The 14,487-nt window shown below is 38.2% G+C and overlaps 1 protein-coding gene across 7 annotated transcripts in view; it reads left to right on the top strand.

Moving 5' to 3' along the window:
• Window positions 1-14,487, top strand: part of golga4 (golgin A4) — a 208,793-nt gene that overhangs the window by 105,053 nt on the left and 89,253 nt on the right. For all 7 annotated transcript variants that reach the window (XM_069920317.1, XM_069920314.1, XM_069920316.1 and 4 more), the window contains one exon: window positions 3,036-3,157. In XM_069920317.1, coding sequence (XP_069776418.1) covers window positions 3,036-3,157 — 122 coding nt within the window. The remainder of the gene's footprint in view (window positions 1-3,035; window positions 3,158-14,487) is intronic.

The raw sequence follows: 14,487 nt of genomic DNA, 5'->3' as shown, positions 1-14,487 counted from the left end.
TATTCTCTTTCTCTAGCTACAGTCTGTCCTCCCTTTTCAGACATGCTGTCATGGAAAAAAAGAACACTGTCTCTATTCGTGCAAACTTTTTTTCAGTGGAGTCTGCCTCTTTAGGTGAATGTGTCTATTCAGGATTCTGTCCCTCCATGGTCCCAATTATAATTCCAATCAACATCTTTGTGATTGTAATAAACATACTTGTTTGTAGCCTTTGAAGTGGTAAGATTGAATCATCTCTAGCACTCCACTGTGTAAAAATTGTCAATTCAAAGATGCTTCTCAAATTCAAAATCAGGATGCTTGGTTCTCGTTACAAATTTTAATTCCCCAGCCATTGTTTAAATACTTTTCCCTGATATTGAACAAGACTATACTCATTGTTGGTGCTCAACTCTTCATTAAATTTGACCTAATTATTCTACCATCTATTTTCTTTGCGTTCAGAGAGTAGTGTATAATTAATTAATTGTTCCACACTTTAATTTAAATTTGAATACAGACATACAAAATGGTAACAAATCTGTGCTGCTCAATTTACTCTCAATTAACCAACCCCCTCCTTGGTATGCTTTGAACGGTCAGAGAAAACCAGAGCCTCAGGGAAAACCCACACAGACACAGGGAGAAGGTACAAACTCCTTAGAGATAGCTTGGGATACAAACCCTGGCCCCAATCACTGACGTTGTGATGGCATTGTGCTAACCGTGCTGGCCAAAATATTGCAGAAATTAAAGGATTAATCTTCACTGTGGTTAATGAAACTATTGCCCTAAATCTCTATTATAGCCCAAATTGCAGGGGAATTAAATTCTGCTGACAGGAAAGCAGTGAAGCCCTAGCAGCTTATATTGTTAATGGGCTTTAAATTGTGTTAATAAAACCACGATGGACTTGCTTAACAGATTAGACTGGTGCTTCCAGGTAGAACTAGAACAGGAATTCTGAAACAAATCTGATCACCTCCAATGAGCAAACTATGTATGCTCTTCCCCAATCGAAAAGAGCTTAATATATTTAGGTCACAAATGCTGTGCTGCAGAGGCCAACAATTTCAACGACTCACAGGAAGAAGAGTGACATCAAACTGTTGAGAAATAAAACCAGGTACTTGCTGCAAAGTTGAGGCTGGAAAGCAGGACCATTAGTAGGTTACCCAAGCCATGTGCATGAAGGCATTGCTTACATGGTTTATAGATTGGTGTGAGAGATACAGTTTTTAATTCATGTACACTGGCAAGAATGTACACTATCATATGAAGTTAGGCTGAAGGGCTGTTACTGTGCTGTAGAACTCTGACTCCAAATGAAAGTTTGAAATTTAAAAATCAAATCGAATAGTGAACAAAGTAAGTTCATTGCAGAGTTGACCATAATAATGTTTTGTAGGATCAAATGGTTTTTTTTGCATGCGTCCAGAGTAGATAGAATCATAAAATCTCTAATCCAAGAACATAAAACTAGAAAGCCTGCCCTCAAAATTAAATATTGTGCAGATAGCTCACAAACATATAAATGTATCATTTATAGTCTTAATCAATTGTATGGTTAAGGGAGCAAATTATGTTTCCCTGTTTATGTTTCTTTTATTGGGTAAGTACTCAGAAATACTGCAGTTTCCTGATCCATTAGAATTCTACATGATGACCGATCAAATAAGTAGTGTGAGCTTGTGGCAAAGTTGATTTATGGACTGATGTTAGCACAATATGAATTTTTTGCTCAGATTTGAGTAGTGTTGGTATAAAACTACTGAATGTACCTCTTTATAGACAGTTTGGTTACAGGCTCATTTTGCTGCAACCATATTAATCAGACAAATTCGGGTGGCAAACATTATACCAAAAATGTCCATTTTGGAGGAGAAGACATAAGCTGTTTTCAAAATGTATAAGAGATGGTGTTGGCTTTGTGCAGTCTGCCCTGGCAGCAGAAATTCTGTTGCTTGTTCTTGATAAGCAGATGTGCATTATTGTTACAGTGCCAGTAACCTGAGTTCGGATCCTATGGCCTCTGTAAAGAGTTTGTACGTTCTCCACAAGTTTTCTGCAGGTGCACCGGTTTCTTCCCACCTTTCAAATCGTGGCGGGGGGTGGAAACAGGAGGTTGTAGATTAATTGGGGTATTTGGTCAGCAGGGGCTGAAAGGGTCCGTTACTGTGCTGTCTGTCTAAATTTTTAATAAATAATCTAGTTATGGATGGTCCTGATTCACAGCGAGTAGAACTGCTGCCTTGCAGCCCTAGCAACCCAGCTTCATTTCTCATCTCAGCTGCCTGTGTGCAGTTTGCATGTTCTCCTTTGGAATATTGCATTTCCTTTGTGTGCCTCAGTTTCCACCCTCATCCTGAAGAAGTGCATGTTGGTAGGTTAATTGGCCACTGTAATTTGCCCTGATGATGGAAGAGTGGGTTTTTTTGGTGGATATATGAGAGTTCTCATCTACAAGAGGTAGTGTCTTAAGAAAGCACCCTCTATCATCAAAGACCCTCACCATCCAGGCCATGCCCTCTTCACACTGGTACCATCAGGAAGGAGGAGCAGGAGCCTGAAGATGAACATCTGGTGGCACAAGGATAGCTTCTTCCTCATCAGATTTCTGAATGGACAACGAACCACAGACACTACCTCACATTCACTTCTGCTGGCATCATTTTTTGTAAATTTAATTTACGCTTTAATGCTTCAGCAAATCAACACATTTCTTGACATGTTCATGACAATAAATTCTGATTCTGAGTTGTAGTTTTTTTGCAGCAAGAACTTGAGAACGCTGTTTCGTTAGGTTGCAGTCAAATGATAATAAACTTGAAGTTGAGATAAAAGGGAATTTAGCGCGAATGGTTGCTTGATGGTTGGCGTGGAACTGGTGGGGTAATGGGCCTTTTTCTGTACTAAATGACTATTACATAAATATTTCATACGCCGAGGTGATGATTTTATTTGCTTGACCTTGTGAGTAAAGACCATTTTATTTCAAAGCAAGGTGAATTTATAACTACATTGTTTTTACTGACAATTATTCTTTCATTTTGCAGAATGGAATTGGAAGACCTGCAGCTAAAACATAACTCAACTCTCAAACAGTTAATGCGAGAATTCAACACCCAATTAGCCCAGAAAGAACAGGAACTTGAACTATCAGTCAAAGAGGCCATCAGTAAGTGGAAAAGTAGTGATTTTGTACCATTTTATTGAATTAAATGATCCTGGATCATTCTTGCATGAGCCTCTAATAGTGATGGAAAGGACCAACCTTTGCTAGTTGATGATACACAAAAATACTGGAGAAACTCAGCAAGTCCTGCAGCATCCCTAGGATGCAAAAATATCTAATCAACGCTTCGGGCCTGAGCCCTTTGTCAAGAAATGAGCAAAATGCAGGCTGGCAGCTGAATATAAAGGTGGTGCAGAAGGGGTAGGGGGAGGAGCACAGGCCAGAGGCCACGGGTGGACATGGATGGGAGGCTAGGAGAGAAAGGCAGAGAATTGATCAGGGGAAGGGGGTTGCTCTGTGAATGCAGTGCTGAAAAAGGGGAGATGAGGGGGGGAGTCCTCATGGAAACTGGGCAAGCCTATCTTAATGCCATCTGCTAGGAGGGTGTCCAGATGGAATATGAGGTTTTGTTCCTCTTATTTGTGGGTGGTCTCAGTTAAGACCACTTAAGACATGTCAGCATAAGAATAGGGAGGGGTATTGAAATGGGTTACCACTGCGAGATCCCTGCCATTACAGCTGTCGGAGCTACTGTGCTCAAGAAAGCGATCTCCCTTAGTTGATAGTTGAGCCTGTTTACTAAAGCTGTTGGTTCAATAGGGAGAAACTATCAGCAGGCTTGGCAAAGGAGATTCAGTAGATGTCGTATATTTAGATTTTCAAAAGGCCTTTGACAAAGTGCCACAGATGAGACTGCGCAACAAGATGAGAGCCCATGGGATTACAGGAATAGTTACTGACTTAGGCAGAAGACTGGCTGACCATCAGGACGCAGAGAGTGGAATAAAGGTATCCTATTCTGGTTGGCTACTGGTTACCTGTGGTGTTCCGCAGGAGTCATTGTTGGGGCCACTTCATTTTGAGTTGTATGTTAATGATTTGGATTGTGAAATAAATGGCTTTATCACTAAGTTTGCAGGTGATACAAAGGTAGGTGGAGGGGCAGATTGTGATGAGGAAATAGAGGCTGCAGGGAGATGGATAGATTAGAGAATGGACAAAGAAGTTGCATGAAATGCACTTTTAGAAAGTGGATGGTAGTGCACTTTAATGGAAGTTATAAAAGGGAAGTATATTATTTAGAGGGGAAAAAAATTCCCATTTTAGATCGGCAAAGGGTCTTGGGATTCCTCGTGCAGGATACCTGAAAGGTTAACCTCCAGAATGAGTTGGTGATGAAGATGGCAAATGCAACGTTGCCGTTCATATCGAGAGGAAAAGCATACAAGAGCAGGGATCTGATGTTAAAGCTTTATCAGGCACTGGTGAGGCCAAATTTGGAGTATGGAGCACAGTATTGGGCTCCTTGTTTTTAAAAAACGGATATGCTGACAGTGGAGAGGGTTCAGAGAAAATTCCTGGCGATCAGAAGAAAGTGGAGGGGAGGGGGGGGGGTGGATTTTCATAGAAGTATTTTGAATGTTGAATGTGGAATGACTTGGTAGCTTGGTATGACGATAACACCATCTACAAATTTTGCCCATGTTGCCATGGTAGTGGGTTGTATAATGGGGATGAGCCAACTTACAGGAAGGAGACTGAAAACTTGGTTGAATGGTGCACCAATAACAACCTTGCACTTAATGTCACCAAAACTAAGGAGCTGTTTGTTGACTTCAGGAAAAGAAAGCCAGAGCTGTACAATCCAGTGATCATTGGGGGATCAGAGGTGGAGAGGGTGAGCACATTTTGGTTCTTGGGAGTCACTCTATCAGAGGATCTTTCCTGGATCCAACACACCAATGGCATTGTGAAGAAAGTAAGTCAGCGCCTCTACTTCCTCATGAATTTGCGGAGGTTTGGTATGACATCAGAAACCCTGGCAAGTTTCTACAAAGGTGTGGAGGAAAGTCTGCTGACCAGCTGTATCATAGTCTGGCATGGGGACACCAATACCCTTGAGCATATAACCTTCCAAAAGGTAGTGAACACAACCCAGGACATCACAGGTAAAACCCTCCACATCTACAGGGAATGCTGCCATCAGAAAACAGCAGCAATCATTAAGGATCCAGACCACCCAGCACCTGCTCTGTTCTCACTGCTACCATCAGGAAAGTAGTATGGGTGCCAAAAGACTTGCACTACCAGGTTCAGGATCAGCTGCTATCCCTCTATCGTCGGCTCCTCAGCAACAAACTCAATCAGAGACTCATTTAAAGGCTCTTATTTGTGCACTTTATTGATTTTCTTTTATTCCCTTTGTATTGCACAGTCAGTTTGTTTACATTTGTTAACTGTTTACACTTCTTTGATTTGTTTACATTTTTATGCTGTGCACAGTTTATTTTTTGCACACCCAATTAGTGGTCATTCTGCCTTGCCCACAGGAGAAAGAATCTCAGGGGTCATGTATGTACTCTGTTATGAGCCCAGAGGACCCGAAAATCCAACAGCAGTAGATATTCACCAAGACAAATGGTTACTTAAACAAAAGTTGCTTTTAATTATCTTTAAACCTGAAACAGGATCAAACTTTAATTTATTACTATTAACTTAACTTAACCCCCTTCTAATTCTAAGCACACGTGTATGTAAGTTCAGAAAGGTTCTTTGATTCACAGTCCAATCTCACTTCTCATTCCTCCAAATACGCTGGTTGCAGGAAATTCTTATACTGTGCACAGAATTTAACATTTATAAATATCACCAGGCTTTGGTGCTTGAAAGGTAAATGGTTACCATTCAGGAAGGTTCTTGTCAGTTTTCAGAGAGAGATTTGTTTCTCATTGGACACACACCAACTGATTTCTTCCAATGAGCCACTTCAGTGTCTTACCAAAGAAACTTGCCCCATCAGGGTTCACCAGATGATAACCTCTTTCAGGTCACCACAGAGTTCCTTTTTGTTTCCCTTATTTCAAGTGAAACATTATGCAACCAGTCCTCTCCTCTTGTATGGACCACAAGGGCTTTGTCCAGGCTGAACTAAGAACTCACAACCTATCTTCAAAATGGGGTTTTTCCAAAAGCTTGCCAGCTTGTCCTTTTCCAGTCCCAGCTGCTGCTGCTGAACTGTAGAGTCTCTCTCTCACAGATAAAAACCACATGACCCTCTAAGAACAGCAAACTACACTCAGACAGACTGCGCGCTCTAAACCTAATCTTCTGAGTTTGTTCATCTGTTGCTTTCCAAAACAATAATCCATTACTCCACAGCATGTCAAATTAACACCTACTTGTGAAGTCCTCATAGGCATTCTTCAAAATTTTTTAACCAAAGGCACCTGGAAACTGCACTGTGTGGCTTGAGCAGAGCTCTGGCTTTTTAAATGAGATCTGTTTTGAAGTGTTTGCATGTGACCTACTCTAAAAATCCTGCCACAATTTATCTCCTTTTAAAACATATCTATATACAACATAAAATATAGCATAATCTGTCACAACTCTGACAATAAATCTGAAATCTGAAAAGGCCTGGACAGAGTAAATGTTGCAAAGTTGTTTCCCATGGTAGGGGAGTCGAGGACAAGAAGGCACAACTTCAGGATTGAAAGGCTCCCCACTTAAAACAGAGATGAGGAGGAATTTCTTTAGTCAGAGAGTGGTGAACCTCTAGAATTTGCTACCACAGGTGGCCTTGGAGTCCAAGTCATTCGGTGTATTAAGGTAGAGATTGATTGGTATCTTAATAGTTAAGGGTATCAAATATTATGGGAAGAAGGCAGGGGAGTGGGAGAATGGATCAGGTCAGGATGGAATGGTGGGACAAACTCAATGGGCTGAACTGTTACTATATCTTATGGTATTTGTGATATTGAGGGAAAGTTCATATACTTTGTTCATTGCAACACAGGCTTCCATTGAGCATTGTGAAATTGGGAAGTGAAATAAATGAAAGTGGTAAATAAAGAAATATACAAAGTTACAGTTAAAATGGAAACATTTGAGGATTAAATTTCATTGTAATTTTGAAATAGAAAATGCTGGAAGCATCCAGCAAGTTGGGCAGAGACTGTGGAAAGAAAAAAAAACAAGTTAACGTTGTAGCATAAGTTCAGTAAAATACTGCTACATGAAGTTGTGTTTCTGGTGAGGCAGAATTACTTTAAAGTGGCATTTGCACAAGTAGTTGGATAAGGGCCTTGTGCATTTATGTCAGGGGTGGGCAAACAACGGCCCTCAGGGCTAACTGCAGCATATTGCCCATTTTTAAGTGGCCCAAGGTGAATTTTAAAAATAAAATTGAATGTGGCCCAGTAGAATGTAGTCTCTAACAATAAATTGCACTATATGTCCATGCATTTCTTAGTTTCAACACTAGATGTCGCTGTCATTTTGAACAACTACATGATTGATTGATCACTGAAATATTACTCAATGAAAATGTTCACCTCATTTAAAAAAAACATTCACCTCAGTTACAAGAAGCGTTCACCACAGTTAAAAGAAGCGTTCACCTCAGTTTAAAGAAGCCCTTTTGCAGAAAATAAATTAACGAGGATACCTTACTGCAGCTGTACAGGGCCTTGGTGAGACGACACCTGAAGTATTGAGTGCAGTTTTGGTCACCTTATCTAAGGAAGGATGTTCTTGCAATGGAGGGAGTGCAAAGGCGATTCACCAGGCTGATACCTGGAATGGCAGGAATGACTTATGAGGAAAGATTGCGCAAATTGGGATTGTACTTGCTGGAGTTTAGAAGATTGAGAGGGGATCTCATACAGACATATAAAATTCTGGCAGGACTGGACAGAATGGATGCAGATGGGATGTTTCCAAGGATGGGAAAATCCAGAACCCGGGGCCATGGTTTGAGGATAATAGGCAAACAATTTAGGACCGAGATGAGGAGGAATTTCTTTACCCAGAGGGTGGTGAATCTATGGAATTCATTGCCGCAGAGGGCAGTAGAGGCAGGTTCATTAAATATATTTAAGAGGGAATTAGATATATTTCTTCAGTATAAGGGTATTAAAGGTTACGGAGAGAAGGCGGGGACGGGGTACTGAACTTTAAAATCAGCCATGATCTCGTTGAATGGCGGAGCAGGCTCGAAGGGTTGAATGACCTACTCCTGCTCCAATCTTCTATGTTTCTATGTTCACCTCAGTTAAAAGAAGCATTCACCTCAGTTAAAAGAAGCATTCACCTCAGTTAAAAGAAGTGTTCATTCAATTTGAAGGACAGGACCTCCAGGGTAGTGATCTTAGGATTGCTATCCATGACATATGGTAGTGAGGTTAGAAATGAGGATAATGCAGTTCAACACATGGTTAAAGACGTGGTGTAGGAGGGGGGGGGCTTCAGGTTTCTGGATCATTAGGCTCTATGCCGGGGAAGGTTGGACCTGTTCTGATGGAACCATTTGCATCTGAACTGGAAGGGGACTAATATCCTTGCGGGAAGGTTTAAACTAGATTTGCAGGGGGAGGGGAACCTGTGTGCCGGAGGAGTGGAGGAGGGAAAACATCATAGTAAAATTGCATGTATGGTTAGAAGTCAATGGGTTGAATGTGGTGGAAATTTTATCAGGTCCATCTATTTCAATGCAAGGAGTACTGTAGGAAAGGTAGACGAGCTTAGAGCATGGATTGACATGTGGAATTATGCCATTGTGGCCATTAGTGAAACTTGGTTGCAGGAGAGGCACGACTGGCAGCTCAATGTTCAGGGCTTCCATTGCTTTCGAGGCCATAGAAATGAAGAGATGAAAGAGGGGAGGAGGACTTTGCCCATCAAGGAAAATATCACAGCTGTGCTCATGGAGGACAGATCAGAGGGCTCATCTACTGAGGCTATATGGGTGGAGCTGAGGAACAGGAAGGTATGACTGCACTCATGGGATTGTATTATAGACTGCCCAATAATCAGTGAAAATTAGAGGAACTAATCTGTGGAGAGAGAGAGAGAGCAGACAGCTGCAGGAAACAACGTTGTATTAATAGGAGATTTATTTTCCACCTATTGATTGGGACTTCCATTCTCTGAAGAGGCTGGATGGCTTGGAGTTTGTCAAATGTGTTTAGGAAAGTTTTCTAAATCAATATAGAGGGTGGAATACTGGATCTCCTATTGGGGAACGAGACAGAATGTGTGACAGAAGTATGTTTAAGGGAACATTTTGGGTTCAATGATCATAATGCCATTAGTTTCAAGTTTTGGAGAAGGAGAGGTCTGGGCCTCAATTTGAGATTCTAAATTGGAGAAAGGCCAATTTTGAGGAAATGAGAAATGATCAAGAATGCGTGGATTGGGATAAATTGTCTTTGGACAAGGATGTGCAAGGTAAGTGGAGGACCTTCAAAGGTGAAATTTTTCAGGGTCAAAGGCCTTTGTTTTTGAGGGATATTGGAGATATGGTTCGGAAGAAGAGAGAGGTGTATAAAAGGTATATTCAACATAGAGCAAATTAGGTACTTGAGTATTAAAAAATGCAAGAGAACCTCAAAGAAATCAGGAAAGCTAAAAGAAGACACGAGGTTGCTTTGGCAGACAATGTGAAGGAAAATCCTAAGGGTATCTACAGATATATTGAGAGAAAAATGGACAATATTGGTCCCCATAAAGATAAGAGTGGTCGGCTTTGTCTGGAGCCAAAAGAGATGGGAGAGGTCTTAATTTTTGTTTTCATCAGGATTTACTCAGGAAAAGGGCACATTTGTGGGAAGTAAGGAAAACAAGCAGTGAGTTCATGGAACCAATAGAGATTAAAGAGGAGGAAGTGCTTGCTGTCTTAAAGCAAATAAGGGTGGATAAATCCCCAGGGCCTGACAGGATATTCCCTTGAATAGTGTAGAAATTTCTGGGGCTCTGGCAGAAATATTTAAAATGTCCTTGGCCACAGGTATGGTGCCAGCGGATTGGAGGGTAGCTCATGCTGTTCTGTTGTTTAAAAAAGGCTCCAAAAATAATCCTAGAAATTGATGTCAGTAGTAGGTAAATTATTGGAAGGTATTCTAAGAGATCACATCTACAATTATTTGGATAGCCAGAAACTTATAAAGGATAGTTAAAGTGGCTTTATGCATGGTAGGTCATATTTAACCAATCATGTAGAGTTTTTCGAGGAGATTACCAAGAAAGTTGATGAAGTAAATGGTGTGAATGTTGTCTATATGGTCTTTGGTAAGGTCCTGCATGGGAGGTTAGTCAGAAAGGTTCAGGCGCTAGGTATTCATGGTGATGTAGTGAACTGAATTAGACAATGGCTGGATGGGAGAAGCCAGAGAGTGGTGGTGGCTGATTGCTTCTCAGACTAGTGGTGTGCCTCAGGGATTGGTGCTGGGATCATTGTTGTTTCTTATCTGTGACAATGATCTGGATGATAATGTAATAAATTGGAACAGCAAGTTTGCAGATGACACTAAGATTGGAGGTGTTGTGGACAGTGAAGAAGCTTTTCAAAGCTTGTAGAGGGATCTGGACCAACTGAAAAAAATAGGCTGAAAAATGGCAATTGGAATTTATTGCAGAGAAGTGTGAGGTTTTACAATTTGGAAGGACAACCAAGAAAGGACATGGTAAATGGTAGGGCACTGAGGAGTGCAGTAGAACAGGGGGATCTGGGAATACAAATACATAATTCTCTGAAAGTGGTGATCACAGGTGGATAGGGTGTTAAGGGAGCTTTTGACATATTGGGCTTCATAAATGAAAGTTTTTGAGTACAGGAGTTGGGTTATTATGGTAAAGTTGTGCAAGACATTGGTGAAGCCAAATTTGGAGTCACCTAACTACAAGAAAGAAAATAAGATTGAAAGAGTGCAGAGAAGATTTACTAAGATGTTGCCTGGACTTCAGGAAAGGTTAAACAGGTTAGGACTTTATTCTCTGGAGTGTAGAAGAATGAAGAGAGATTTGATAGAGGTATTTAAAATTATGAGGGGGAATATACAGAGTAAATGTAGATAGGCTTTTTCCACTGAGGGTAGGTACAATACAAACCAGAGGTTATGGGTTAATAGTGAAAAGGAAAATGTTTAGGGGGAACTTCTTCACACAGAGAGTGGTGGGGGTATGGAACGAGCTTCCAGCTGAAGTGGTGAATGCAGGCTCAATTTTAATATTTAAGAGGAATTTGGATTGGATAGGTATGGGGGGGGGAGGGAGCTATGGACGGTACAGTTCAGTGAGACAAGGGAAAAAAAAATGGTTCGACACAGATAGAAGAGCTGAAGAGGCCTGTTTTTAGCTTAGTTTAAAAAAAATGTTTACCTCAGTTGATTGAACATGGTGGAACTGAAAAGTAGCATTTCATGGCAACTAATCATTTTATCCATCTTTTCCTGGAGACCACAAGTTGAAGAACCATAGTACCTTCCATAAAGTTTGGGATCGAGACTGTTTTCCCTTTATTTGCTCCTGTGCTCCACAGTTTTAAATTTATAATTGAACAATTCACATGTGATTGAAGTGCACATTCCATATTTTATTAAATGGTGTTTATATACATTTTGGTTTGACCATGTAGGAATTACAGCACTTTTCAGACACATTCCCTCATTTCAGGGCACCATAATGTTTTGGACATTTGGATTCAAGGTGTTTATTTTTAAATTTTATTTTTAATTTGCATCAATACATGTACAGTATTTATCCATATCATAAGAATAATAAAAACAATGATGCAAAAAAAAACATTTTTCCATATTTTCTCCCCCCTCTTCGCAAAAAAGTAGGAAAAATAAGAAAAGCTTGTCTAACAAACATACAACTTTTAACTAATTAATTGCTTCACTCTGATGGCTAATAATCTTAAACCATGAATTAATTAGGGCGGTTGGGTGAGGAAGTGGTGGACGCTGTAGGTTGTAACAATAAAATCAATATCTGGTTTCCAAATCTTATCAAATTTTTCTGGTTGGTTTCGTAAATTGTATGTTAATTTCTGTAATGGTATACAATTTAATAATTCCATTCACCTTCTATTCAACCCCACAATATCATCTGATTTCCACGTTACAGCTATACTTTTTTTTGCTATTGTTACATTTAAAAACTTCATCTGATAAATATCCAACTTCAATTGAAAAATATCTCCAAAAGAAATATTTTGGGATCCTTCAAAATCTGCGTCTTCAAAACTCGTCCCAATAACATACTTGTATCTTTCCAAAACTTTTCTATCTTTTCACATTGCCAGACTGCATGCAGAAAGTATCCTATTACATCTAAAATATTGATCAAAGCAATTTAAATTAATTCAATATAATTTGTATGGATTATAATATAATTAATGTAAAAAAATTAAATTGTGCAATTTTATATCTAACATTAATTGTATTAGTTACACTTTCATAACATAATTTTGACCCTACTTCTCCTGAATCTGAATGTTTAAATCTTTTTCCCATCTCAGTTTAGATTTAAATAAATCCTTTTTCTGGATAGTTTCTTGCCATTTTATATACATATTAATAATAAATCTTTCAATAAATGCATCTGTTATTAAATATTCAAATGGACTCTGTTCTTGTCATTTAAAATTTGTCCCTAACTTTCTTTTTAAATATGATTTAAGTTGATAATAGGAGAAAATAATATTATTTGGAATAACCTTCAATTGGGTAAAAGTTTAAAAAAGCATCCCAAAAAAACAATCCCTTATCCTTTTTATTCCACTATTATACCAAACATCAAAATAGGGATTATTAACCATAAAAGGAACTAAAGGATTTTAGCCAACTGATAATTCTTCATTCCTCTTTCTACATGTACTCCATTCCATATCTTAAGCATAAGTCCCAGAATTGGTGTAGCTAATTGTCCTTTTAATAATCCTTCATGCATTTATACAAAATATGCTCAGAATTACTTTTTCCTATTTTGCTCATTTCGATTTGTACCCATGCAGTTTTTCCATCAGTCTGATAACAAGAAGACAAAAATCTAAGTTGAGCTGCTTTATAATAATTTTTTAAATTAGGCAGTCGAAGATCAAATTTCCATGTTAACTTTTCCAATGCTATCTTGCCAAATAAATCTTCTTACACTTTTATTTAAATATTAAAAAAACATTGTAGAAAAATTGGTAAAGATTGAAAAAGATATTATATTCTAGGAAAAATATTCATCTTCGTACAATTTCTTACTTTTTAAGAAATTGGCAAATCTTCCATCTTATTAAATCTTCGTTAGTTTTCTTCAATAGAGGTGTGTAATTTATTTTAAATAAATTATTTAAATTCTTACCAACATTAATTCCTAAATATTTAATTGTCTAATTTTTCAATTAAATTTTGTCCTTTTCCTCATTTGAACATAATCTATCTCAGTCATAGGCATCACTTCACTTTTATAACCTGATACCAACCCATACTCCGTCAATCAATCATTTACTTTTTTAATGAACTTTCAGGGTTTGTAAGATATATTACATCATCTGCAAAAAGACTAATTTTGTGCTCTCTTTCATTATCTCTTCTAATCACTTTTGCTAAAGGTTCTATAGACAATGCAAATAAAAAAGGAGATAATAGGCAACCTTGTCTCGATGGTCTTTCCAACAAGGAAGATTTTCATATTTGTCTATTTGTAATCACTCTAGCTTTTGGACAATTATATAATGCTCTCATCCAATTTAAAATTTGTTGGAATTCCAAAAAACCTTCAATACTTTAAATAAATAATCCCATTCTAATCTATCAAACGCCTTTTCTCCATGTAAAGATAAAGTCACTGATGGTATTTTTTCTTCTCTGTGCCATATTTAATAAACAAAAATCTAACAATATTATCCACTGATCTATTTTTAATAAAGCCTGTTTGGTCCATATTAATCAGTTTAGGTAATCATTTAGCTAATCTGTTAGCTATTAATTTTGACAATTTTATAACCTGTATTTCATAATGAAATTGGCCTATATGAAGATGGAAGCAAAGGCTCCTTCTCTTTTTTTTTGGAATAACTGTTATTAACATAGTTTTAAATGACTCCGTTAAGTCCCAAAGATCTTCCATTTGATCTAACAATCTCATAAATATCAGGATTAATAACTCTTTAAACTCTTTATAAAATTCTGGAGAGAAACCATCCTCCCCTGGAGCTTTATTGTTTGGTAAAGAAATCAATATATCATATAATTCAGTAACTGAAAATGGATTTGTTTATTCTATCTTTTCTATATATTAAATTGTGGTAAAGTAATATTTGACAAATATTCATCTATTTATCCCCATCTGTTAAAGATTCCAATTGATATAATTTCTTACAAGATTTCATAAAAATATTATTAATACCTTGTGTTTTATGAGTAAGATGACCATAATCTTCTTTTCCAGCTACTATTGTTCTCAATAATTTTTCAGTCTTCAATTGCCAAGCTAAAACC

The sequence above is a fragment of the Narcine bancroftii genome, chromosome 2 (assembly GCF_036971445.1).
Source record: "Narcine bancroftii isolate sNarBan1 chromosome 2, sNarBan1.hap1, whole genome shotgun sequence".
Lineage (NCBI taxonomy): Eukaryota > Metazoa > Chordata > Chondrichthyes > Torpediniformes > Narcinidae > Narcine > Narcine bancroftii.
This window is presented reverse-complemented; position numbering and strand designations above follow the sequence as displayed.